Consider the following 27467-nt stretch of genomic DNA (forward strand, 5'->3'; position numbering starts at 1 on the left):
TTTAAAAAACCTAACACTATAGTTAATGTCTTAATTTGTTTTGGTACAAGTTTGCGTCTTAACTAATTATTGATAAGATTTATGCTTTTAAATTAATGCACGAGATACAGCCGATTAATTATACAGTACAGTACTATAATGGACATGGAAGTGAAAATAAGTTATACCACTACTGTGCTGAAGAACATCTAATGTTTATGACGCACCTAATTATAGCTACCCAACCCTGAGACCATAAAACAAATTTAATATGCGTGAAAACCTAGACGGTATGGCATTTATATCTTTTAACATCGCATTGAACATGTCACCCTCTTATTCAATAATATTGTCGCCATTGAACACCATTCGAATTATTATACATTACCTAAAAGATAAAAGATAAGGACTTTACTTTCCAAAGTTGATGTGCTCAAACTCAAACTTATATATCTACTTGCCACTTTAACCCCACCAGAGGCACAGGTGCAAGTTGAGATTTTGATTGGTGTTTGGCTCCCAAATTCCCAAAACAGTGATGGTCTCAAGTAAAAGAAATGTTTTTGGCACCAAGGGGGAAATGGGTATAGATTTCATGGTTTTGGTGTTATCAGTGTCATGGTTTTGTTTGACTAGTATATGTGTCTCTGCTACAAAACAAGCATACCCGCCAACACCACAACCGAACCAGAACTTAAGGTTTGACCAAAATGGAGAATTCAAGATATTGCAGGTGGCAGATATGCACTATGCAAATGGCAAGACCACACCTTGCTTGGATGTGCTTCCTTCCCAGAATTTCTCTTGCTCTGACCTCAACACCACTGTCTTTCTTAACAGAATGATCAAAGCTGAGAAGCCTAATCTTATTGTCTTCACTGGTATTCCATACTTTTCTTGTTTTTAGTTTTCAGTTATCATTTCATTTAATTTTTTATTGTAGCAGTTTTTGCCTTTTAGCTTTCCTTTTTCTTGTTTTAGGATATAGGACCCTTTCCCTTCATTCTTTCAAGTGGAATGTTTCTGATTTTTGGCTAATAATATTTCATACCATATGTTGTTCCATTTGTTTGTAACTGGATGGAAATGAAATGAACTTGAGTTAGTATTTTGTTTTTGGAGCTTGTAGTTTATTTTTATGTTGGTTAGTCATCAATTGCATATCTAAGTTACAGTTAGAAGTTTCTTTGATTGTTGATATATGGTATAATTATAACCTATGGTGCATGTTTATTGTGGTGTGGCAGGAGATAATATATTTGGGTTTGATTCCTCGGATTCAGCTAAATCATTGGATGCTGCATTTGCTCCTGCAATTGCATCAAACATTCCTTGGGTGGCTGTTTTGGGGAACCATGACCAGGAAGGAACCCTCTCTAGGGCAGGGGTGATGAACCATATTGTTGGGATGAAAAACACCTTATCTAAATTCAATCCTCCAGAAGTTCATATAATTGATGGTTTTGGGAACTATAACTTGGATGTTGGAGGAGTACAAGGCACTGATTTTGAAAATAAATCAGTGCTCAACCTGTACTTTCTCGATAGTGGAGATTATTCCCAAGTTTCTACTATTTTTGGTTATGATTGGATCAAGCCCTCCCAACAGCTTTGGTTCCAACGAACATCTGCAAAGCTTAAGGTGCTGCCTTATCTCTTCCACGATTATCTATCTGTATTCTACTTACAGTATAGTCTGTCTAGTTTGAAAAAAACGTTTTTTATTTTCATTTCCTGTTTTCATAAATAATTACAAAACTACCACTTTATTTCAACACTTCTGGTACAAAAATTGAAAATAGTAGAAAACAAATTGTGTCGATTTTGTTATTATTATTTATGAAAACAAAACATTTTCTCAAACCAAACAGGAAGCTAAACCGTATCATGTTATGGAAATTTCTGTCGATCCTCACTAAACATGTGACTTATTTTTTAGTTCTTTTTATCGTTAATATTTGGATTGACCACTTACTTTTTGTTTATTCTGCAGAAAGCATACATAAGTAAACCAGTGCCTCAGAAAGATGCTGCTCCTGGTCTTGCATATTTCCACATCCCTCTGCCAGAATATGCTAGTTTTGACTCATCAAACATGACTGGTGTGAAACAGGAACCGGATGGCAATGGCATTAGCTCTCCTTCTGTGAACTCCGGCTTCTTCACAACCTTACTTGCAGCAGGAGATGTGAAGGCAGTTTTCACTGGCCATGATCACATCAATGACTTCTGCGGCAATCTAATGAATATACAACTTTGTTATGGTGGGGGATTTGGATACCATGCGTATGGAAAGGCAGGGTGGCCTAGGAGAGCAAGGGTGGTGGTAGCTAGCTTGGAGAAAACGGGGAAAGGAAGTTGGGGAGATGTCAAGTCAATTAAAACATGGAAACGCCTTGATGATCAACATCTTACTGGAATTGATGGTGAGGTCCTGTGGAGCAAGAGCACTGGTGGTAAGATATCCTTTGATACTTGTAGTCCTATTCTTGTTCTTAAATTATGCTGCAGACTGAAAAAATATGGAATTTATCTTTAGAATTGTCTATAAGATATGCCTGTTGGACACAAAGGAAATGCCACAAGAAAATGAAAAATTAGGAAAATTTTGTTTGCAGAAAGAAGTTTTGAAGAAAGCAATGTTAAAAATGAATATGTAAATATTTTAGCTCAAGAGACAAGGGGGTTAGTAGATATGGAAGAATATCGTGCTGTCCACAGAAAGATTTTCAAGGAGCTTAGGAAAACAGTATTAGAAGTACAATCTGAGTTTAAAAGCATATTACTGTGGCAAAGTAAACTATATACTTGGAAGAAGATGAATGTAAAGAAGAGATGCTAAAGTTGCATCTCTTCCTTTTTAAATTCTGAAATGCTTAAACTTTAAGGTCTGGAAGGCGATGAGTGGGAAGAGAAAAACCAAATTACCAATTTTTGTGTAAGACAAAAATCACAAATGTGATTTGAAGAGTGAAGTTTATGAATTGCAAGGACATGTAGGGATAGATTTGCCCAGGTAGGATAAGAATTGAGCAATTGCTGTAGGACTGGAGATTATTTTGAGGATATCTTCCTTGAAAGTTTTATATTCTAAGGAAATGGTAACCCCCATTAGTAGCTAGTATAAATAGGTTATTACCTATTTAGTTACAGTAGTTGGTTAGGTTAGTTGGTTGAAGAAATAAGGCATGTCTCCTATAAATAAGAGGGGAGGTGAAGAGAGAGATCATCTTATCATTTGGGAGGCAGAGTCCCTTGAAGAACTGTTACGTGTGAGTGTTCTATTCTGCTAATTGGGAAGCTCATCCCTGTATTTCTGCAATAAAGATACCAAGTTTCTATCACTTAGTAATGAATATTTAGCTAATGGCATTGCACTTGAAATGAAACAGTGAAAATATCCTATGGAGTAGAATTACTTAAGTAAATTAAGAATATGTATAGGATTTTGTGTGAATGAAGGGTATCCTTCAGGTTTGGGGTAATAATTAGAAGACCTGAAGAAGACCAGAAGAAGTTCCAATAAGGGAAGTAAATTAGAAGACAAAACAATTAAGAAAGATTTAGAAGTTTGTTATGAAATAAACAGATACTGCATAATTGAAAAGGAAGGAACACCCAGGCTAATCAAGAGTGTTTAGAGAAGATGAGAGAATTATTGGGAGAGAAGCTTTTTCTGTATTGTTTCATTGTCAATGTTGTTAGTTACAAACTTTATAAAGGCTCCTACACTTCCACTAATCACATAGGGAATTCTGTTGTGAGAAATAACAGAATTACTTAACTTCTAACAACATCTCTCTTCCCAAAAATACAAGAGAGAAAACAGGAACAGTTGTTTAAAGTAAAACCAATTCTAACAAAGTTAATAATTTATCTATAAAGCAAGGAAAAATTATTGATGTTTTGTTCATGTACAAGAGAGTTATAAATGTGTCAGACATTCCCAAAAATTGAAATAGACACTATAGTTTTTGTTATATAAAAAGTTAAGCATATTGGTCCTATTTGGGACTATAGTTGGACTTGGACAATGGATAAAAAGGTTCAATGATTTGCGGCTCATGTTAAGCCATGCGTGAACATAGAATAAGTTACTAACATTCCCCCTCTCTTCTTTCCCATCCATGACAATGCCTCAAAGTTTATTGTCCTTTGACTGCTCTATGATGTTATTATTTATTTATGTCAGACACTAGAAATGGCATCTGTGTTACATAATTTCTTTATTTTTATTTTATGTTATGTTATCTCATTGGATTTATTGTTTATTTTGGTTTCCATTGCAGGTAACCAAGGATAAAATTAAAATGGAGGCGCTTGAGAATTTGAAAATAATGCAGACAGATATCGGTATCTACATAGAGGCTATTTGTTTTGGAATTTGTAATAATTACTAATGAGTTGCTATATGATAAATTTTATTCTTGGAAATTTGAAACTCGTTGATATACACGCATCCTGTGATTCTATACTGCAATAGAAGTTAGCTTGCTATAAAGAGTAAAATAGGAGTTAAAAAGGTTCATAAACGAGGTGCTGTGATTGTATGATATGTAATTGCAACTATCCATACTCCATAGCTACGAGGCGCAGTGAAAAAGGTTCATAAACGGTTTTCTTGAGAAGACTATTGATAAGGTGCTACTGTGCTACCTCATATAGTGATGAACTCACAGCACAATTGCCTTTGCAATTGCTGCTATCAGGAGAGGAATAGCTATTTCGCCTCACAGAAACCAAGACAGCATAGCTTTACCGAATCAAGTAAATTAAATCAAAGGTACTATAGTAATTAATAACTAATAAGGATAAAAGAAAGTCAAGAAATGCAAGACTACAAAAGGATTCTTCATATTATTTTATTATCCTAAAAAAATTGCCCCTTGAATTTCTATAATTAAAATAGGAGGCAAGAGCAACTATATTTTGCTACTACACCACTCAAGCTTTATCACCATGCACTATAGCAACTGGCATGTCACCTATATTTGGAAATTAACGTGGCTTGCTTGTTTATTTTTCTGTTATAATTTATTTCATCTTTTAAACTTTCCACCTTACTAGCAATGCATGATATCAGACATGGTTCTCAAACAGAGAAAATCTTATTGGTTGTGTATTTGGTAAATTCATCGTGAAGGTTTCAGGGCTAAGTTCTAATTTCCGAAAAAAAAAGGATAAAACAGAAATTATATGCTTAATTTTAACATACTTTTCTGTGCATTTTCTGTAAGGTTATGAGATGGATATACTCGTTTAAAAGCAATGATTTTTGAGGAAGTGTGAAATGAAGATTCAGCAGGTTAACAAGGACCATCTAATATCCCCTGCGCTAGTTACCATCAAATATTGTTGCAGTTCTATCATCCATGCAAAAACTGTGATTACTTCCTGAATTTACATTAAATGCATCTAAACCTTAAATAGGTATTTGTACATTGAATCTTCAATCTATGCATGACAATAGAAGTAGCCATTTTACAAGCTTTCACCAACATAAACACTCCCACCTAAAACCATTTAAGCGTTACAACTTAGTTAAAAAGGTTTGCCAATGTTTCTCCAAGGCTTGCAATCATAGAGTTGTTCCAACACTTCTCACTTGGGAGTGAAAGCCTGTAACAGTAACAGATAAACTCATCAGCACAAACAATTCCACATCCATAATAATAAATGGACGAAACTTAGATGCATTTTCATAAGTATTTTTAAAACTACTCTCCAATCAGAATTGGAGTTTCACCTTGGCAATCTAAGTAATAAAGGTTTCCATTAAATATCAACAAATTATAGAGGTAAAACTCTTCTCATGGGAAAACACCACCAAAAATAACTATAAAACTACATATAAGTTTTGTCCATAACAATTGAAGTCAATTAAATTACAAAATCAAGACTTAGTTTTTGAATCAACTTACAGCAAAAATAGTAGCATGGCCAGGATCTGCAAGGTGAGCAAAGAGGTTGTCAATAGGACCAGTGCCAGTGTAAATGTGCTGGAACCATGCCCCCATCACAGCCAACATGGCCAACCTCCCATTCTTGATCTCCTTTGTTCTCAACTCCTTGATCTTCTCAGGAGAACCACTTCCCCAGCCAAGTGGGTCAAACCAAAGCCCACCTGGGTACCCAACATCAGTTCCTGTGAGCTTGTTGTTGGGAAAGATGGGGTCAGTGTTGACACAGCCTGGCTTGATGATGTCAGCCCACCTTCTACCCTCGGCCCAACCGATGAAAAAGAGCTCAACTATGAAGAGTGTGGTGGTGTCTGTGAAGTACTCCAACTCTCCAGCAGTGTACCATGAAGGGGTGTTCAGGATACCAATCTTTGTGAGGAATTCTGGGATGAAAATGCCAGCAGCTCCCAACATGGCCCATCTGCAGTGCACAAGCTCTGCTTGGACATTCCATCTCAGGCTCTCAGGATCAGATGCTGTTGAACCACAACAATAAGGGATTGTATAATGCTATCATGCACAGATACCATAAAATACATATTCGATGCGGTGATACGATTTTTCTAAAAATATATAGGATACGATACTTGCAACACACATATCTAAATATATCATTGCAGATCTACAAATCCAAATTAAGAACATACTTCTTAGACATTGCTAAAATGAAAATAAAAATTATATATCATTGTCTTCATAAATCACTTCTTCATATTTTCTACAAATATAGGAGTAGTATCAATGTCATTTGTTTCTTAAAATCATCTATAACGAGGACAATTTTCATTTTTTGGTTCATTAAGGGACACTGTTTCTATGTTTCTGTATTATACATGCTTCTATATCTCATATGTAACTATATTAGATTCTCATATCTTTTTTTTAAAAGGCTTAATTGGATACTTGGCAGATATGTATTGGTGAAATATCCAAGAGTATTGGATACGTATCAGATATATATACATGAAGCAAATGAAAGTATGATGTTTCAGTGAAAGCAAAATTTGAATGGTGATGATTTGCTTACTTACCAAGACCTAGAGGATCAAAGCCAAAATCTCCTGGCAAACTGCCATCTAGCCATGGAGGAGGGGTGCTGCCTGGGAACCACAGAGGCCTATCAGGCTCAGCAACTGCGCAAACTGTAGTGCTGGATCGTGCTCCAACTGGTGCTGTAAAGTTGTTCACCTTCAGTTTCCTCCCACTAAGAAAAGAAGCTTTTGTGCTTCCCAAGAGTGATCCATTCTTCTGGGAACTGAACGCAATTTCATCATTTTTTTAATATATAGTTTCATAATCAGTACTAGGTTGAATTTCAAAGAATGATCAAACTAAACTAAGGATCACATAAAATATACTATACATTAATCGGATTAGAGGTTTTTCATGATTTTAAATAGGACGATGCATGAAACTATATTTCACGTACGTTAATGGTTACACTATTATTACAACTTACAAGTAATGGGCACGTGGAAAAAAATAAACTTGCCTTGGTGTGGAGATGGCAACAGCTGCAATGGCAGAGGAAGCACACGAGGAAGCCATGATGAAGTGATTTTAGCTTAGTGAATTGTGTTGTGCTGATGTGCGCGTGATTAAAATGATGAGAGGGGAAGAGAAATAGAGAATGCAATTTTGTTAAACGTGTGCTCTTATCTCAAAAGGATAGGACTGTGAATCAGAAATTAGATTGTGGGTTGCCACGTGGCATGCAGAATCTCATAGGATAGGTTTTACATGGAAAAATCAGAATTTGGTGGTTCACATTTGTCAGACCATGAAACCAAGTCTTTGTGGCTTACATTGTCACTGGCCCACAAAACAGATTCTTCTATGTCAACTGTGTCTTTGTACCAATCACTCCTTTTTTTTTTTTTTTGAAATGTACACCAACCACTCCTATGAACCATTTGTGTGGGAACGGGTAACTATTGATTCACCATAGATACTAAATTTTATGCTTAAATTATTTTTTAAAACCATGATAATTAGTAGGCTTTTAGCTTCTAGTGAGAGTGTGAGACTCAATTATATTCTCACAAGCTTTAATTATTTGAAGAATAATTCTCAATTTAAAAGTTGATTATATTTAAAGTTTTTTTGTCTTCCCTCGAAGATATGTATTTTACAAAAATCAAACTCAAATTCTATCCATAAACTTATGATCTATTGTTAAATGAGTAACTTACTTTGGATTTAGCTTAAATTGATTTTTGACATTTACATTTGTAAATTTATTTTAATTTACACCATTTTATCTATTAAATCCAATTAGCAAATTCTTATAGAAATTAACTATACCACTTTTTTTTCATTCTAAGACCTTTTTTTGTTGACCAGAGAGAATAAAATCAGCAAAACAAAAGGGCACTAAAGCAGGAAAAAACATAAGGACGTAAGTAAGCTACATCCATGGCATCAGCAAACAGCGAGTGATCCAAACCCCTCGGCCCAGCGGTGAAGCCTCAAGGCCCAACAAATATTGGTAGATTTGGCCCCTAACTTCTCTCTCTCTCAATAGTCTCAACTCTCAACTAAGTTCTACCTTTAAATTGAATTTTAACAGTTTATTTTAAATAAATTTTCAATAATTAAAAATAATTTTTGTAGCACAATTTAAATTATTTATTATAAATTTAAAATATGATTTACATACTCAAACATATTTATTTATTATAATAAATAAATATCTTTAAATTTATAATGAATAAGTTAAATTGGGTTATAAGATTTTATAACATAAGATTATTTTTTTAAAAAAATATTGAAAATTAATTTAAATGTAATAAAAGGAGGGTAGTTTGAATTTTGAAATGATTGAGAGATAAATTTTTTTACTAGTTGCAATGTTTGAAATGCATATTCAAACGAGAGAAAAGAAAAATATTGAAACGTCTAATTAAAAAATGAGAATCTAACCCTCCAAGGCATGTATTCAAATATATAATATAGGGGTAGATTATGAATTTAATTATATAAAAAATAAATATTTATTTTAAACCATATATACAATTTTTTTTGTTACAGAAACCATATATTAAATGAAACGCTGCTTAAATACTTTTTAATTTTCGTATATTGTCAGTCTAATTTTTTTACTATATTAACTCATTAAAATATAAAAAATTAATTTCTAAGTTTGTTTGTTACATATTAAAAAAGTGATTCGAATTTAAAATAATTTTTTGAGATTTTTTAGAAAATAGAAACTAGTTTATCTTTATTTAGTATTTACAATGATAAAAAAATATCTTCTATAAAAAAGATAGTTGATTTTTACGAGAAGTTGTCATTTTAATTATATTTTAATACTTTTTAGCTTAATTGTGTTGAAAAACTTAAACAAACATATTTTCCTTAAAAAATATTATTTTTTTAAAGTATTTTTGTGTGAAAAAAAACTGTAATAAACTGGCCACTTAACTTAAAACAAAAGTTTAATTTTGTTTCACTTTAATAAAAAATTAAGATTAATTATGGAGGAAAATACAATAATGCAGCCTATTCTTCAGAAAATAGTCAAAATATTTGATTATTGGTGATAGGAAAATAAGCGTAGAGAAGAGAAGCAATAACCAATTACCCCCTTTTCATAAACCCTAGCAAGTAAAAACCGTTCCTTTTCGTTTCTATTCTCTGTGCTTCCAAAACCCTAACTAAACTCGCGTGGTAGCTCCAATGGGGGGAAAGAGGAGGAAGAGCGATGATGATGATGACGTGGAAGCTGAGGCTTCAGCTTCAGGTTGGAAGAAGAAAACGAGAACGACGGAGAAGGAGGAGAAGGAGAAGAAGGAGCCATTGCGTCCTTCGATGATAAAGAACAAGGAGAAGCGATCGGAGCTGCACGCCAAGCTGAAGCAGCAGAAGAAGCTCGACAAGCGCGCCAAGGCCAAGGCTCGAGACGCTGCTCTCAAGAGAGCTCTCGACCTCGGCGAGGAGGTGAAATCCTTCATTCATTCATTCTCCTTCTCTCATCGATTTTTTTTTTCCGTTTTTGTTGTTTCGTGTTCGATACGTATCGGTGACGATTCTTCGTGTTTTTCTGTAGCCTCCGGAGAAGAAGGTTCCTCGCACCATCGAGAACACGAGGGAACTCGACGAGACCGTTTGCAAGCCCGACGATGATGAGGTTTTGAACTTTTATTATTAGGGTTTTATTCTGATTTGTGCCCTGTGATTGCGAAATTTGTGATTTTGTGTTACTGATGTAGTATTGTTGTCCTTAGTTTTAATGTGATATTACCCTTAGATCGGAATAGAAATATTGGTGCTCAATGCTAATTCCACTCTTTTTTTTTTTTTTGAGAATCTGCTAATTGATTGCGTCAATTTAACTTGAAACAGGTTTTGATAGTAGTTTTGTATCAGCAGGAGTGGGGATTGTGGGGCCAAAAATAGAGGGGAACAGGAACAGATTTTTAAACTGTGGAATTCGGTCAATCCGCAAATGGATTGAAGTTGTATTTTGATGGATATTGGATAACGGTTTTTTTACGAGGGGGCTTTTGTTTACTATTTTGAATTTGCATGCAGTGTTGCTGTTTTTTCAAATATTGTTTTATTTTTTTAATTACCTGTATTGACTAATGAATTATACTTGTTTGCAGTTATTTGCTGGAAATGATGCTGATGAATTCGGTTCAATTTTGAATCAACAACAAACTCCCAAGATATTAATCACCACTTGCCGCTTCCATTCTACTGTATGTTCCCTATATGCAATTTGTTTTTAATCTCTGTCTAGTCCTATGAAGCACGGACACCGCAGTCCCTTGCCGTGTCCGGTGTCCGACACGCGTCCATGTCAGTGTCCGACACCGACATGACACCCGTACTACGTTCTATATTTTGGACATTATAGGTGTCCACGTGTCCGTGTCGTGTCGGTGTCGGTGCTTCATAGGTTTAGTTTGTCTGGCAGAAGTTCTTTTGAAGCAATAACTCTTTACTCCTTAGTTTGTTTTTATGTTTTAGGTTCACACTTTTAGAAGTGTAGAATAAGAATATTACCAATGAAATAATGACTTAATTGTATAGCATGTTTCCGACTTTTGGCTAAAATATGAATTGATCTGCAGAGGGGACCTGCCTTTATATCGGAGTTGCTTTCAGTTATACCAAATGCACATTACTTCAAGAGAGGAACATATGATCTGAAAAAGGTGTTGTGTTTCTCTCTGTCTCTTCTCCATGTGAGGGAAAAACATAAAACATTAGAACTTGTTTGAGCATTTCTTTCTAATTACATTTTAAATTGCAGATTGTAGAATATGCAAAGAAGAAGGACTTCACCTCTGTTATAGTTGTTCACACCAATCGTAGGGAACCAGGTAGGTGCTGCTTTCATGTCAAGATTCAATCTATTCTGATTTTATATACTCAAGATTGTTTTTAAGATACATTCATGCCTTTTCCTTCTAGATATCAAGGGAAGATGCCCCTACAAGTACTTAATTTTTTGCTCCTGTGTATTGTAGATGCTCTTTTAATTATTGGTGTACCCGATGGGCCGACTGCTCATTTCAAGCTCTCAAAGCTTGTTTTGCGCAAGGATATCAAGGTTTGCAATAATCTGCAAAATTTGAATTTTGAAGTAGATAAATAAAATAAAATAAAATCTGTTTTGAAATCTTAGAGAGAAAGGAAATATGTCGTGACATGTTAATTGTCAAGTCTACAGGTGCTTAGCATTGAAACTTATTTTTTGTCCCCTTCATTTTTTTTCTTAGTGGTCGTCATTATAGGAAAACAAATTCTTATAGGTCTTGCATTGCAACTTGTGTTACTAATATCAGATTAAATCTACCTCGTGATTCAATCTGTGTAAACAGGAATTATTGGTGGTAATTTTATTCCTCTTGAGGTTAACAAAAATCATTTTGTGCCCCTGTGCAGAATCATGGAAATCCAACCGGTCACAAGCCTGAGCTTGTATTGAATAACTTCACAACACGTCTAGGGCATCGAGTTGGAAGGTGATCATTGTCTTATTCTATGTTTCATTTGTTCTTAAACACTTATGTGTTACATGTAATGTGTTTTTTTCTCTTTTATAATTTTGTTGTATTCAAATGCTAGGTCTGATGCAAATACTTTTGTACCTGTCAGTTATTTTTATTAAAATATTATGAAAAGAGACTAAAAATGAATCTAGGGCTTTCTTTCCTATTTTCCTAATATATTTTTTTATCACCAAATATCCCTTTTTGGTTTCCTGTTTCTATATAATAATAGTTTGTATAAGCATTGAGCTGAACTTTTGCAATTTGCTAATTTTTTAAATAGGTTGATACAGTCACTTTTTCCACAAGATCCAGAATTTAAAGGCCGGCGAGTAGTCACTTTCCACAACCAGAGAGACTTCATATTCTTCCGGCATCATCGGTATATATCTATAAAGCATACAATATTGCCATTTGTTTCAAAATATTAGTGATTTTCATTTTTCTGACATTGTGTTATGTTCAACCATATACTAAAGGTACATTTTTGAAACCAAAGAAGTTAAAAAAACAGAGTCTAAAGGTAAAAAGGACAAAGAAGGCAAGAGTGAGAATGTTCCCGAACAGAAAACAATTGCCCGACTTCAGGTTGGTGTTGGTTCTTTTTTATATGCTTTTCATTTTCCACCATTTAAAAATTCAATAGCTGTTGGCTAATACTGAATGTATATTCATGTATTACAAATGCTTAAATACATTCTTTCTCCCTGCAATTTAGCGTCTTTTTTTTTCATTTTTGTCCCTTTTAAATTTTGTTTTTTGGTTTTAGTTCTTGCAAAATTTATTTATTTTGTTTTTCATCCTTAAAGTGCTTTAGATAACACATTTTTCACTGTTCAAAGTACTTTTTTACTGTTTAAAGCGTTATCTAAAATAATTTAAGGACGAAAAACAAAACTAACGCATTTTGCAAGGACTAAAATGGAAAAAAAATTGCAGGGATGAAAATGAAAAAAAATGTTAAATTGCTGGGACCAAAAATGCTTTCGGCCTGCTCCTCATTGCTTTCCTTGTAAGTTTTTTAATAGTGGTACAGTGTGTAAAGTGTGATGAGTCCATAAGTACTAGATAATAGAACTGGTGGTTCAGATTGTTGACTTGTGATTTAGAGTGACCTTGATCAGAGGGTATTATAGAAAGAGAGATTATGTAATGTTTTGTTTATGCCAGTTGTTTGCTAATTAATCTGTATTCACATGTAGACTATAGAGAGTTAATCATGAATGTGATTATGACAGAGTAAAAGTTGTCACGTGAGAAGATATGGATGCATACATTAGAGATGGGTGATGGGTCTACTCTATCTGCATTTACCTTCACAATGTCTAATGTTTATGATACTAGTATTTTCAAGAATTTAAATTCTTCAAGCTGATTCGATCAAAGTTTTGTATATCTGTATTGTTCAGTTTTTATCTGGTTAATGGTCTCCAAACTTGCCTCTGTAACAACTTCACTTAAATGCAGGAATGTGGCCCTCGTTTCACATTAAAGTTGATTAGCCTGCAGCATGGAACATTTGACACTAAGGGTGGGGAATATGAGTGGGTTCACAAGGTAATTTGCTTGATAACCAAACCAACTCCCAGTTTCAATTCTTGGTCTTACATTGTGAAGCATTTCTCCCATTTTCGACTCGCCCCATTGTTATTTTATTGTCTTTTTCTTCTCTTTTAGCCGGAAATGGACACAAGCCGAAGGAGGTTCTTCCTATGACTTGTTTGGGAAGGTTGCATTTTAGACATCATTATTATCCGGCGAAGAGGGTTAATTAATCATCTTGAGGTTGTTAAGATCCTTCAACTTAATTCTGGTGTATCATTTTTTTCTTTTCCTTTTTTTTTTCATTGGGTGCTAAAGTCCTATCATTGGGGCTAAAGTCCCATCATCTCTGTAAGCCAGTGAGCAATTTTGACCTTACATCTATTGGTGGTTGGGAAAGAGATAACAAATTTGCAAGGTTTCATATAAGCAATTATATAATTTGTTGACTTGAGATGGAATGCTTCTATAGCTGTCTCTTTCTATTATGTTCACGGATTCATTTCTTTCCACTGTGCTATGCTATTATGAGTTGATGTGCTGAGGCTACTCAAGTCACAGAATTGATTCCACGTGGTGATCCTTACCTTAGATGTATTATTTTAGCAATGCCATAACTTATTTCCACGTGTCACGTATTGGTTTGTTTGATTGCCGCCCAAAGAAAATTTCTGCCAAGGACGAATTTTTAAGTGACTAAAACTGAATTATAAACGGTCACCAATGATTTCCGTCGCCAACTACTAATCTTATATTATTTTAAATTTATAATTGAGTCAACTTATATATATATATAAAAAAAGAAAGTAAAAACCACCTGTTTCGTACAAAGCTTTGCATTAAAGGCCTCGGACCATTCATAGAAGTAGAGCAACTACCCACTGGAATCATTTGTACCAAAAGGGTGGCATTGGGTGACCAGACAAGTTGTTTTGTTTTTTAAAATTAGTTTTATAGCGAGTTAATTAAATTTTTTATCATATTTAATATTTTTAATTTTAAAAAGTGAAGGCTTGTTTAATTTTAAAGTTTATTTATATTATTATTTTTAATAAGTTTTATTTTATTATTTATACAGATTTTTCAAAATAAGAAATTGTTTTGAATACGGATTAATTTTTAACCATAGTTTTTAAATTTTAATTATTATTCAAAAGATAATATTTTAAAATCTAAAATGAAGCTTTTATGAACGATAGTAAAAAACAAAGGCTAAAATACTCTTTTTTTTAGGGAAAAGATAATTATATCATTTCATTAATCAATTGTGAAAACAATAAGGGATTATACTCAAAGGAGAGCTAACATAAAATCTTGACGTCCTTGATAGATTATAAATTATACGATTGATTTGTCTCTTTACAAAATTTACCCTTCAGTTTGAGATAAAATCTAGTCTTCATCTATTCATAATGAGATAAGATGACATTGGGAATGTTGAGTTGACATGTCAAGTATTGGCTTGGACATGCCCATGCTTCAGCTTCCTTAGGAGAAGGATTACCCAGTGCAGAAATCGGCTTTTTTATTAAATGGGTGCAAATTTTTTATGGTTTTTCAATATGGATCGATTTTAAATTATTATTAAAATGAAATGAGTTATAATAGGCGTAAGGGTTTTTAAATTATAAGTGGTAACATCTATTACCATTTATTAATTTTTATTTAACTAAAGTCATAAATTTTTTTATAATTTTAATTTTAATTTTTTTATTTACAACTTCAAAGTTGTATATAGTTTTTTTTTATTTTATGAATTTAAAGTCATAAGTTTTTTTATATATATTTTATGACTTTGAAGTCATTTTTTTAGTTTACGTGTAAAGTTTTTTTAGAGTTTTTTTTTGTTTTCTTTTGTTTTGTTTTCAATTTTTAAAAAAATATAAACAATTTTATTCATTTATTTAACTATTAAATAAATCATTTTAATTTTACTAGATATTAATTTTATTTAATATCTTGTATATATTTTTTATATGATTTTATTTAATATGTTATATTTTTTAATTTTGTTTTATATAAATTATTTTATATGTTTTTGAATATTATTTTATTTAATATTATATATATATATATATATATATATATATATATATATATATATATATATATATATATATATATATATATATATTTGAAATTTAGATATTTTTTAATAATGTTATTGAATTTGATTTGTTTTGTAAATGAAATAAATAATACAAAATACTTAAATTTTTAAAAACTAAAAATTTTAAAATAAATATTAAAATATTTTGTTACTAATATTAACTTATTATTTATGAATTAATATTATTTAGGTCTATATTTTATGTTTAATCCTTCGAAACAGAAGGCTAGTCAGTACTCGTCTATATAATGAGATGAACAAATCAATTTTAAGTAAGCTTAAAAAATGCTCTTGTGTAGGAATGAAATGAAATACTTTATAGTAATTATCTATACAAACAAGTAGACAATTAATATAATTTCTATTTTTATTATAAGTTAATATTAATAACAAAATATAAAGTTATTTGTTTTAAGAGTTTAGTTTTTTAAAATTTAAGTATTTTGTATTATTTATTTCATTTAAAAAACAAATCAAATTCAATAACATTATTAAAAAATATCTAAATTTTAAATATACAAAATATATTAAATAAAAAAATATTCAAAAAATATATAAAATATTTTAAATAAAATAATATTAAAAAATATATAACATATTAAATAAAACCATATAATAAATATATACAAGATGTTAAATAAAACTAATAACAAATAAAATTAAAATGATTCATTTAATAATTAAATAAATAAATAAAATCATTTACAATTTTTTTAAAAAATTGAAAGCAAAACAAAAAAAATAAAAAATCCTAAAAAAACTTTACACGTAAAGTAAAAAAATAAAAACTAGGACTTCAAAGTTATAAATATAAAAAAAAAACAAACTTACAACTTTAAAATAGTAAAATAAAAAATATATATACTTTTAAATTCATAAATAAAAAAATTAAACTAAAATCATAAAAAAAATTATAATTTTAGTGAAAAAAATAATAAATCATAATAGATGTTACGATTTCTAATTTTAAAATTGTAACACTTATCATGATTTATCCTATTTTCAATAATAATTTAAAATCTACTTGCATATGAAGAAAAAAAAAACATACAAAATTTGCACCCATTTAATAAAAAAGTCGCAGGAATCGTCTTTGCCTTGGCTTCCATTCGAGTCCCTCAAACAAAGACCCGCTCCAAAGGAGTTTGTTTCCTGAAAAATGTAGCATCAAGATTGCATTTCAGGAAATTTTGTTATGGAGGATTCCATGCTATGTTTTGGCTGGTGTTAAAGGGGCTAAAATACACTTTTAGTTTTTAATATTTTTGAGTATATTTATTTTGATTTTTTATCTTTTAAAAAATTTAATTTAATCATTTATATTTTTAAAGTAAGTATTTTTAGACAAATTTCAAAGTGAATTAAAATGGTTTTTCTGTAAGTTTATTAATAATTTTAAGATATTGAGAAGTTAAAAAATTGCCACGAAATACCTTTTTTTTCTGAAATACTTTTATATGTGTAATTATCATAGCATCGATTATAAAACTTTAAAAATTAAAAGATCCTTCTTTGACCTCACAAGCCTCGTCTCAGTCGTCTGCTTCCAAGAACTCCGAGTCCATCTCTTTTTCCCACCGCCGTCGTGACGACTCGGTGACTGAGTTGACTTGGTGCCGCCGTGCATGCATGGGCTGCACTGCAATTGGGAAACAAATTCACAAATTTGATAATAAAAAAAAAACATTTTTTGCTGTAAAGGTTCTAACAATATTAAAATTTTCAAACGTAATTTTTCCAAGTTGAAATTGTTGGAGGCTATGATGAATTCTCTACTTTTCAATGCACGCTGGATGAAAATCCCTTCTCTTAAGTTATAAAGCATCACGTTTTTTTTTTTTTTTATGGGAGCAAACGTGAATACAAATGCACCTTAGGTTGCAATTTAGTTCAATTTTTACATAAAATGTGGTTTAAATCAAATATAACAATAATGTACACTTTGGTTTAATTTTGTTTGAATGCAATATTAAGAAGTGTAATTAATATTTTGAATTTTATAAAATATACATCATTTAACTTTTAAATATATCTTTTATTTTTTTAATTAATTAAGTTTTTTTTTTCATTTATTATACAATAACTACTCCCACTAAGGATATTTTATGAAGAAAAAAAAAAATAATGATTCATTGATTTTCTAAAACGACAAATAATCTAGAACATTTTTTATTTTACTAAAACATTATATAAAGTTGAGCGAAGGAAATATAATATAATAATGATCAACCTATAATTCTATAATCGTCATCACATTCTTATAATTTACTCATCATTTTATATAAGCTTTACTCATCTAATTCATCTCATCTTACTATCTTACAACTCTTGTAAAATGTAAATTAATAAAATTATCTGTACATGTTTTTTTTTTTACTTCTGCATGAGTGAATCTCTAACATTTTTTTTTACTTCTGAAGTACAAATCTATAATAGCTGGAAAAGTCCAAAATAAAAAATTCTTTAGGTTAATTATTTGTGTTTTTTTTTTTGTGTTTGTATCCTTAATTTAATTGGTTTATTTCTGCTTCACGCAATTGGTTGGTACGTCGCATATCTTTCCTACTTTGATGCTGCGGAGGTGTCTTCTAAATCAAAGGAGAGGGTGTCACCGACATGTATAATTTTGCTCCTTTTCAGAACATTGTCTTGTCTAATCATAAAAGCTGCATTATATTCCGCGTCCCTTTGTGATTAACTATAATTGAAAGTCAATTTTTTTCTTTAAATTAAAATTTTGAATTTGAGTCTTATTCATAAGAAAAATATAATTAAAATAAGAAAATTTAATCAAAATGATAGATGAAGGTTTTTAATATAGATTAATTGTCGATGAAAAGATACTAATATTAATAATATTAAAAAAATTACCAAATTTAATATGATTAAAATTTTGAATTTGAGTCTTATTAATAATATTAAAAAATACTGATATTTTTTTTATTATAAATGTAAAACAATAATGTAGTACTATAAACATTTAGTCGATTTGTGATCAAGCGAAATAAATAGTATATATAACCCGTGTGAACAAGGTTTATTTCAGAATTTCTATTTTAAACAATGGTATGATAGAAGGATCATCACGTTTAAAAAAAAAAAACAGATAGAAGGACCAGAAAGGGAGGATTAAATAACTATTTGACTTGTGTTTATGGAATATGATATTTCTTTATTTGCGGGATGTAAAATATTGCGTATGACAACCAAAGCAACGAAAATGATGCAACTGTTCTGATTAATTAGATAAAATATACTACTCGCGATATATCAATCGATATTTTAAAGATTTAAATATGTTTTAAGTTCATACAAATATATCCCTATCTAGTTTTAATCTTTGAAAATTGAAAGTAGGGTAAGAAAGGGAGAAAAAAAATAGTAGGCAATTTTTTTAAAAAATGAAGGAAATGAAAAAAAACATGGAAACACATATTATATTATTTCAACCATACCTTTCAACTCATAATAATAATATTTTAACTTTTTTATCAGGTCATATGTCATTTTTTAGACAAGAGGAAACATATATTAAAGAAGAAAGAAAAAACATACCAACAAAACAAGGGAACTAAGCCCAGTCTGCCCAGACCCATAAAAGAAAAAACAAGACAACCAAAATAGCAAGGAAGACCAATTGTATTGCTGAAGGAATCCTCCAAACAAGAAGGAAGAGCATAAAAACCAAAAGAACTTTGGTGTTGCCATTAAAATCAAAGACATTGTCTATGAAACTGTCACACACCACAAGAAAAGCACCAACAATTTGCAAAACAGAGATTGAGGAGCAACTCCGTAGCACATAATTTGAAGATCCTTGTGAACAACCTCAGAAAAAAAGATTCAGGGACCTTCCTTCTCACTAAAATCTTCACAGCCGTGAGGGGTTAATATCAACAAACTTGGCCCCAACAGATTCTGGTTGAACTTCGTACTAAGTTTGACATCATCTGTTAAAGTACTCATTAAAAAAAATGATATTTTTTTTTCTTTTTAAACAACTATACTGTTTTCTTATAAACATTATTTTTCTTTTATGCTCTTCATCATTAAAATACTTCTTTTTTTTAAAAAAAAAATAGACTTTATTTAGTTCATTTGTTAATATCTTTTCTCTTTTATAATACATTATTGTTATAATTAATGTCTATCAGATAAATTTACACTTGCTAATTTTAATTGAGACATTAATATAAGAAAAAAAATTATACACTAAATATATAAAAAAAATTACATCGTATTTCAATTATAATTCATTATATATATAAGATTGTTAAACTTTATAATAATTATGATATGACCATTAAATTAATAACCATTTTTTTCTCTCTTATTCTTGTCATTATTAGCTCCAATCTAATATTGGCTTTGAGTGTAGTATTTTAATTTCAAATTTTCAAAATTAAACATCATTGTATAAACTTTGAAAAAATAAACTAAAACGTTAAGTTGTGTAGTCATTTGTTGAAACTTTAATAATTTTTTAGCTTTTAATAAAATAAATAATTTATTTATTTACTTTTATTAGAAAATCATCTAAATTATATGTTGACCCCTTACTTCTTATGTTGGTCCCCCCACACACATATATATATATATCAAAGAAAACATGTTATGCAATGCCACAATAAAAAATAATTTTATGTATTTAATTACAAACTATTATATAAATTTGTTAAATTTTATAATAATTATTTTAAAATTTATATAATAATTTTTTATTAATTTATAGTATCAATTTTTTGAATTAATAATACACAAATATTAAATTTTAAATATTATGTATATTTTTCTCTCACTAAATGTTTCAACATGCTGCAAGTATTTATAGAGTTTTTGTACTTAAGATATTGTATGTTTAGACATTTAATAGTCGATCTTATCTGAAATATTATCCATTTAAGTATTTAATGAATCTCAATTATTTTACTTTTGAAAAAAATATCTCAATAAATTAAAAGAAAATAACATTTATAAATGACTTTTTACATTGATGATTAAACGATATGAAATTTTATCGCTAAAAAAACTAATAAAGTAGTAATTATTTTAAACCTTAATTTTAATAAACCTAACACAGAACTTGTGCATGAACATGAAATATTTAAGTACAAAACGACCCATTCTGGAGAATATTCATGTCAGCTCAGGCATTTATGCGAAACCAGTTCTAATGATGGGTTTCATTAGAAATTTGGAAGAGTGTTAGATTAGATACACTCAGCCGTCACTTCATCTTCACAGTGCTTTTGGTTTTGAAGAATACTTTGACGGTTTGGCCATCGATTTTATTTCCGCGGCCGAAACCGGAAGATTGATGGACATTGGAAATGGATAGCCTTATTTTCAATAATCTATGGGCTAAAAAAATTCCAACACATTTATTATTGATATTTAATAGAAAACAATAAAAAAGCTAAGGACCTTATATAATTTCTTCATACATTCAGTGTTTTTTGTTTTCAATCATAATCAAACTGTTATCAATAAAAAAATAAAAAAATCTATTTCAGTTGATTACGTGAGTTCATGTAAACTATTTTTATATTCTTTGATTCTCATAAATCTAAAAAAAATAAAATCAAATTGCTATCATAATGTTTGATAGCAACTAGCAAGGTGAGTAATAGGAGACTTTTCCAATCAATTAATCTCCGCTTCACATCTTTAAAAAGTAAAATTATTTAAACTCAGGTTATAAAAAAATATTTAGCTTCTTTATTTTTATTCCTTTTTATGTTGTGTGAAAAAATAAGAATATTAAAAGAGGCTACTATTCCTTAATTTAACTTTTTATGACTATTTTATATCATATATTATTGTCTTACTTATTAGTATAAAAATGATTTTTCTTAAAGATGAAAATTTAGGTGAATTAAATTTTAAGAGTTCATCATAGTTCAAACAAATTGTAAGATTCAGAAGAATGTTTAATGATATATTTATATATTGTACGTCAATAAAATTCTTACATTGACAATTAAAATCAAATTACATTTTTTTTAGAATGGATTTGTTCTTTATGCACTGAGTCAAATTTTGTTAGCATAAAAATCACAAAATTTAAGTATTGTTCTTTAGAATCAAAACATTGATTCAGTAATCCATGTAATAAAGGTATGCATTATATGATTCCACATACTATCAAAGTAAAAATCCAATTTTAATTGAAGAATAACCCCAACAATATTTATTTAAGTTTGTAGCTAAAGTACTATTTTGACCTTTCTATTTATTTAATTAGTTTAATTTAGTCCTTCTGTTATTAAATTTTTTAATTTCATCTCTTTATTTATTTATTTAATTAGTTGAATTCAGTTAGTAATTACATTAATTTTATTCACGCAAAAGTGTGAGACATTGAAAGAAGACCATACTAACTAACCACAACGTACACTCAATCCAACCACCTATGTTAGCTACTATTAATACGCCGACCAATTACATCAATTTACTATTTATGCTATGATAAATGTAGACATTGAAAGAAGACCACACTACTTAAGTCTTAACCCTAACGTTACACTCAATCAAAGAAACCACCCTACCCTACCTAGTACCAAGAGCCGAGCCGAGCCGTGCCGTGCCGTGCAACTAAAGGTTCGACTTGATTAAGATAAAATATGAACAAATGAAATGAATAACTGAATCCCAGTTGGGACTTGGGGAAAGTTCTCTTTATTTATTTTTGACATGGTGAAGACGTGTGCGTTGCGTAACAAAGTGAATCAAGTGTTCTCAATAAGTGATAACCACAATATATATATATAAAAAAAAGATTCCATTATATGATTTTATGAAGCATATCACATGAACGAGCACACTGCTGTAACGCTGAAATCCCCAACTTGTACTACTGTCCTTGTCCTGTCTCCTTGTTTCTTCTACAATATATATCAAATCCCTCTCTCTCTCTCTCTCTATATATATATATATATATATAATTGCTCACCACATCACTAAAACCACAAGAGAGATAAAAGGGCGGTTAAGAGATATAAGAAGAAGAAGCTAGATTATGTTCCATTCACTCACATAATAATCCGTGACCCATTTCAGATTTCGTCTTAACGCACATAAATTCAGGTTCAAAATCTCACCTTTGTTGATTTTGGCGAGGATTTTGAGAATGGTAGGTGATTCTCTGAAAAGGGTCTTTTTGTTCCTCTCTTTGATTTGATTTGATTTTTTTTTTTTTTGGTGGGGGATGGACATGGTAAAAAGGGGTTATTTTGATTTTTGATTCGGGTTACTAATGTTATCAGTGGAATTCAGGTTGTGGCTGGGGGTGCTAAGTTCAATTTGAGAAGAGGCAATGGTTCTTCTCATAATGTTGTCAATGGCTATAGCAGTGATGGAGATCTTTGCAGAATTAGCAAAAGTGGGTGTTTTTCGTCGGTGGCTGAGGTGGATAGAGATCCTTCTTGCGTTTCATTCACCACTTTCAACATTCTGGCTCCGATTTACAAACGGATTGACCCACAGGTATTGTCTTGTGCTGTTGTGGTCTTTTCCCTTAGTTTTATTTATGTTTATGCAATTCGTGCGGTGTGGAGAATGGTCTCAAAATGTGTGATTTGGAGGGTTTCACTCTGAAATCTGAATTTGTTGTGAACAGAACCAGGGCCTGCGAGAAAGTGACTTCAGAGCATTCTGGTTGGCCAGGAATGAGAGGATTCTTGATTGCTTGCTTTCTGAATCATCTTCCATTATGTGCCTTCAGGTAACAATTTATCTCCTTTCTCGTTGGTGGGCATTGTCTCTAGTGAAAAAGAAGAAAAAAGAAACATTTTTCTTTGGTTGTGAATGATGTTTTTCCTTACCAGCACTTACTCACTCTGTGCTATGATGTTTATTTCTTGTGTAGGAGTTTTGGGTTGGAAATGAAGAACTTGTTAACATGTATGAGGAGAGACTTGGGGATGCTGGCTACAATCTCTTCAAGCTCGCGCGAACCAACAATCGCGGAGATGGTAAGTGTTTGAAAATGCCATTCATCCTCATACTCGTTTAAATATTTGTATTCCCAATTGTTGCACTTATTTTCTTTCAAGTGGTTAGTGCTAATGTTCCATGTGGTTCTGGAAGGTTGTTTGATTGTTTTTTCTATAAAATCCATGCTTCTCTGAGTAATTTTGTTGCTCTTTGACTCAAAACCTCATAATTTATTATGCAGGTCTGCTGATTGCTATACGTAAAGAATGTCTAAGAGTTATGGATTATAAAGAGTTGCTTTTAAACGATTGTGGCGATCGCGTTGCTCAGTTGTTACATGTTCAGTCAGCTACCCCCTTTGTACAAAACCCAAAAGGCAGTGTTCCTCAAGAGTTTCTGATTGTGAACACCCACCTGTTATTTCCTCATGATTCAAGTCTTTGTGTAGTGAGATTGAATCAGGTATGTGAATCCCTAGCAATTTAATCTTTTTTCTTATTCATTGATGATTGTTCTAGACTTCTAGTCACTTGCTTTTGCTTTCAATTCTAAAACTAGACTTATTTTTATCTTCTTGTAGGTTTACCAAATATTGCAATATGTGGAATTGTATCAGAGAGAAAACAGGCTCAAACCCATGCCTATTATACTCTGTGGGTGAGTTTATTGTTTGATTTTCTTATGTTATTATGTTGTTATTTTAACTGGAACAGTTGTCCTTATAATGAGCACTTCATGTTCTATCTAATGCAGTGACTGGAATGGAAGCAAGCGTGGGCATGTTTACAAGTTCCTAAGGTCACAGGGGTTTGTATCATCATATGACATTGCTAATCAATACAGTGACAGTTATGCAGATTCTCACAAGGTAAATATCTCATTATTATATAGAATTGTACGTGTGCTTTCCAGGTATTAAAAGCATAGTCTTGGTAGTTTTTTTCCTCGAATTTTTAATATTTTCTCATTGATCCTGCAGTGGGTTAGTCACCGAAATCATAGGGGAAATATCTGTGGTGTTGACTTCATTTGGCTTTGCAATCCCAACCAAGCACGTAAACCTTTAAAGACAAGTTGGGCTGAAGCTGTATTTAGTATACTAAAAGTGAGTATGACTTACTCAATTTAATATATTTCTTTGTATTTCTGACTTTTTACTTTTAAAAGATAAAATATGAAAGTCAACTGTTCAAGGTATGTGAAAGTTATGTAGTAGGTTTAAGAAATAGTGCCTATGTTTATGGATGAGCTTTAAGCTTTTCATAAAAGTTGAAATATTCTACTTCAGTTGTATTCCTACTTGTTAACAATTTTTTATTTATTGATGTGTTCTTGTTAACTTAACATCACTAATTATGTTTTTAGGAGTTCTAGTCTTCCAGACAAGTCCATCAGCAATTTTTATTAAGCTTCCCATAAGCAGAAATGTAAACACTTGAAATAACCATTACATTCTTGTACTTGATTTTTCATGGACCTTCATAATCATAAAACTTCTTTTTGCTGTGAAGACTGAAGAAGTAATGAGAATATATGCATGACCATTTTTGCTCTGCATCCAATGTGTTTTTTTTTTTGGATTTCAGTTCCAGTTACGAAAAGCATCGTTATCTGAAGATGATGCATTTGCCTTTCTGAAGGGTGACAACTATGCTGATTCTGTGACATATTTTAGCTTCTCCGAAGCACTTCGGCAGGTACTTCATATCTGCTAATATATGATGATATAAATTCCAATAGCAATAGGCAAAAAAAGAAGCAAAAAATTAGAAAAAGACTAACACCTTACCATAACTTTTGCAGGTGAAGTTAATTGGTGTGCCTTATGGACTACGTTTTCAACAGTTGCAAGATCTATGGAATCAAGCAGATGCTGATGGAAATGGTGTCATAGACTTTGAAGAATTCAAGGTATACATTATATGTCTTCACTTTTGGATGATATCTACTAATATGCATGCACTTGAATGTGCCTAACGCAGTGTGCATGAATGTTAGAATTCTGTGATAAAGATCATTAGAAATAGTGTAATACTACCTCTATCCTTATATACAAGACTACCAGACCCTTTTAACTAACTAACAACATTTAAGGAAATTGGTTAATTTAGTTAATAATATTAAATTTCTCAACAATCTGTATTCTTTTTCTAAAAATATCCTTAATATCATTGAGACTCATCATCTCACTCTTTCCACCTTATTGTTTTTCATCTACTGTAATTAAGGTATGGAGAGAGAATAGTGATTATGTAGTTTATCTTTCCCAATCTTCACAGAATCACAGGATAGAGAAAGAGTTTATCTTATTAATTTACAGTATTTATTATTTCTTGTCTAAAAAAATTGTAAAGTTATTAAGAGTATTTTTTGATAAAAAAAAAAAATTGATGCGAAAGACAATTTGAAAGAAATCTTATAAAAAGAAGGGACAAACATTATGAGAAGGCTCCTATATATAGAGAGAGAGGGAGGTAGTAGCAAATATCTAGCACACAGTATATGTAATTATTGAATAAAGTAGTGATAATTGACTTTGCATTGCAGCAGAAAATATGGAATTCTACATGTCCAGAGCATGTGTTGGAAAATCTGAATGGTTGCACGGAAGATTGTAACACAGAACAGGAGCAAGAAGCTATTGGTTTTAAGGTGAAGAATGCAATGCTGTATCCGCGTGAAGTGGAGAAAGGACTATGGCCAGAAGATTATTCTCTTTCTGATCATGCTAGACTCACAGCTGTGTTTTCACCAGCAAGGATGAGATGTTCTGCCTCACAAAACTGAATGTACTTCATGGCACTAATAGTCTTAGCCCACAGAAAAATATTCAATTTTGGGACCAGTTTGGTGTAGGGGTAAACTAAAGTGATACTTTTTTTCACTTTCATTTTTAGTCCCCTACCAAACATGTCATGCCATAATTAGTGATTAGTCTGTCTTGTATATGTGTTTGGAGTCAAATTAAAGTAGTGTTGTGCTGTAATCAGTTTTGGTAAGCCCTGGCCATGTTTTTTTCTCTGGTAATGGGATAACAATGTAAAGATATTTTTGCAATGTAGAAGTGGATGTGCATATTATGTATTTCCTTCTCACTGTTTGAATCCATTGATTTTTTGCTACAAAATTCTCCTTGTGATTGCTGTTTTGCACTAATTTTTTTTTCTCTTTCTAACCACACATCCTTGTTCTTTTCTTTCAAATTTTATTCAAATAATACCCTTATACAGTTATACATGCTTTAGTTTTATTGTTCGGAAGTTTAAATTCTGGAATTGTGAATTAAGTTTCAAAATTGAAATTCCAAAGTGTGTAATTAGATTGACTTTCAGAATTAAATTTACGATTTCTTATATTTTTCATATTGAACTTTATGAAACTCAATGAGAAGAATCCTTGCACTATAATGGACTTTCTATAGACTCTCAAACACCAATCCTTGAATGAATTGTTAGGGTTGTTGCTTTCTGCACCTCCGATTATTTTCCTACATCTTTCATTATATTTCGGAAAGTCAATTTTGGAATGTAAAATATTCATTCTTTCATCCATGTAATTGGACAAATGTGTCACCTTGTTTTATCCACAGTGGCTTAGAAAGTATTGGTGATCGCTGGTTAAATCAGCCACAGTACTTAAATTCTTGCTCTTTCTTTTCTGGACCACTCAAAGGAATTGATGTCCATAGGCCCCAAGCCCACCGGCCATGCTTAGAGTAACTCCAATAGGAGTTCGTATGGATTACGTGATCTTATAAGTCATACGGATTATGTGATCCATATGAATCATATAGATTAATTCATACGAATTACGTGATCTATATGAGTCATATGGATTACGTGATCCGTATGAGCGGATTAATTTATATGAATTACGTAATCCGTATGACTTATATGGATTATGTACTCCTTATGTAATTCGTATGGCTTCTATGAA

The 27467-nt window shown here is 31.2% G+C and overlaps 4 protein-coding genes across 5 annotated transcripts; 3 read left to right on the top strand and 1 right to left on the bottom strand.

Annotated features, from left to right (window-relative positions):
* The first annotated feature begins 378 nt into the window (after nucleotides 1–378).
* LOC114389542 (probable inactive purple acid phosphatase 29) lies at nucleotides 379–4456 on the top strand. Its single transcript, XM_028350234.1, has 4 exons — nucleotides 379–860; nucleotides 1227–1621; nucleotides 1973–2435; nucleotides 4269–4456. The coding sequence occupies exons 1-4, from the start codon at nucleotides 518–520 to the stop codon at nucleotides 4280–4282; spliced, it is 1215 nt and encodes a 404-aa protein (XP_028206035.1). The 5' UTR covers nucleotides 379–517; the 3' UTR covers nucleotides 4283–4456.
* Nucleotides 4457–5276: 820 nt separating this feature from the next.
* Nucleotides 5277–7577, bottom strand: LOC114389543 (chlorophyll a-b binding protein 7, chloroplastic). The gene is made up of 4 exons (XM_028350235.1): nucleotides 7432–7577; nucleotides 6971–7194; nucleotides 5901–6415; nucleotides 5277–5598 (listed from the first exon to the last, which is right to left on the bottom strand). Exons 1-4 carry the CDS (start codon nucleotides 7485–7487, stop codon nucleotides 5581–5583), a joined length of 813 nt encoding a protein of 270 aa, XP_028206036.1. The 5' UTR covers nucleotides 7488–7577; the 3' UTR covers nucleotides 5277–5580.
* A 1929-nt stretch (nucleotides 7578–9506) lies between these two features.
* On the top strand, nucleotides 9507–13974 carry LOC114389087 (ribosome production factor 1-like). Its single transcript, XM_028349679.1, has 11 exons — nucleotides 9507–9881; nucleotides 9991–10071; nucleotides 10550–10645; nucleotides 11021–11104; nucleotides 11203–11272; nucleotides 11420–11502; nucleotides 11838–11917; nucleotides 12228–12326; nucleotides 12424–12532; nucleotides 13412–13501; nucleotides 13622–13974. Exons 1-11 carry the CDS (start codon nucleotides 9621–9623, stop codon nucleotides 13658–13660), a joined length of 1092 nt encoding a protein of 363 aa, XP_028205480.1. The 5' UTR covers nucleotides 9507–9620; the 3' UTR covers nucleotides 13661–13974.
* An 8423-nt stretch (nucleotides 13975–22397) lies between these two features.
* On the top strand, nucleotides 22398–26647 carry LOC114390846 (uncharacterized calcium-binding protein At1g02270-like). Of its 2 annotated transcripts, none has more exons than XM_028351747.1 (11): nucleotides 22398–22728; nucleotides 22872–23081; nucleotides 23215–23319; nucleotides 23464–23569; nucleotides 23773–23993; nucleotides 24112–24188; nucleotides 24285–24399; nucleotides 24511–24636; nucleotides 25118–25228; nucleotides 25335–25442; nucleotides 26079–26647. In XM_028351747.1, exons 1-11 carry the CDS (start codon nucleotides 22726–22728, stop codon nucleotides 26316–26318), a joined length of 1422 nt encoding a protein of 473 aa, XP_028207548.1. In that variant the 5' UTR covers nucleotides 22398–22725; the 3' UTR covers nucleotides 26319–26647. The 2 variants fall into 2 exon arrangements, with proteins under 2 accessions (XP_028207548.1, XP_028207549.1); XM_028351748.1 differs by having other exon boundaries at nucleotides 26082–26647.
* Nucleotides 26648–27467: the final 820 nt, after the last annotated feature.

The sequence above is a fragment of the Glycine soja genome, chromosome 16, assembly GCF_004193775.1.
Source record: "Glycine soja cultivar W05 chromosome 16, ASM419377v2, whole genome shotgun sequence".
Taxonomy (NCBI): domain Eukaryota; kingdom Viridiplantae; phylum Streptophyta; class Magnoliopsida; order Fabales; family Fabaceae; genus Glycine; species Glycine soja.

Bases quoted from the DNA above. Each gene is read 5' to 3' on its own strand.
- LOC114389542 (XM_028350234.1), top strand. From the start codon at position 518: ATGGTCTCAAGTAAAAGAAATGTTTTTGGCACCAAGGGGGAAATGGGT. The intron at 861-1,226 runs GTATTCCATACT...GTGGTGTGGCAG, and splicing joins TAATCTTATTGTCTTCACTG to GAGATAATATATTTGGGTTT. The intron at 1,622-1,972 runs GTGCTGCCTTAT...TTTATTCTGCAG, and splicing joins GAACATCTGCAAAGCTTAAG to AAAGCATACATAAGTAAACC.
- LOC114389543 (XM_028350235.1), bottom strand. From the start codon at position 7,487: ATGGCTTCCTCGTGTGCTTCCTCTGCCATTGCAGCTGTTGCCATCTCC. The intron at 7,195-7,431 runs GCAAGTTTATTT...AATTGCGTTCAG, and splicing joins GTTGCCATCTCCACACCAAG to TTCCCAGAAGAATGGATCAC. The intron at 6,416-6,970 runs GTAAGTAAGCAA...GTGGTTCAACAG, and splicing joins CTTTGATCCTCTAGGTCTTG to CATCTGATCCTGAGAGCCTG.
- LOC114389087 (XM_028349679.1), top strand. From the start codon at position 9,621: ATGGGGGGAAAGAGGAGGAAGAGCGATGATGATGATGACGTGGAAGCT. The intron at 9,882-9,990 runs GTGAAATCCTTC...GTTTTTCTGTAG, and splicing joins CTCTCGACCTCGGCGAGGAG to CCTCCGGAGAAGAAGGTTCC. The intron at 11,503-11,837 runs GTTTGCAATAAT...GCCCCTGTGCAG, and splicing joins TTTTGCGCAAGGATATCAAG to AATCATGGAAATCCAACCGG.
- LOC114390846 (XM_028351747.1), top strand. The intron at 24,637-25,117 runs GTGAGTATGACT...TTTGGATTTCAG, and splicing joins CTGTATTTAGTATACTAAAA to TTCCAGTTACGAAAAGCATC. The intron at 25,443-26,078 runs GTATACATTATA...TTTGCATTGCAG, and splicing joins TAGACTTTGAAGAATTCAAG to CAGAAAATATGGAATTCTAC.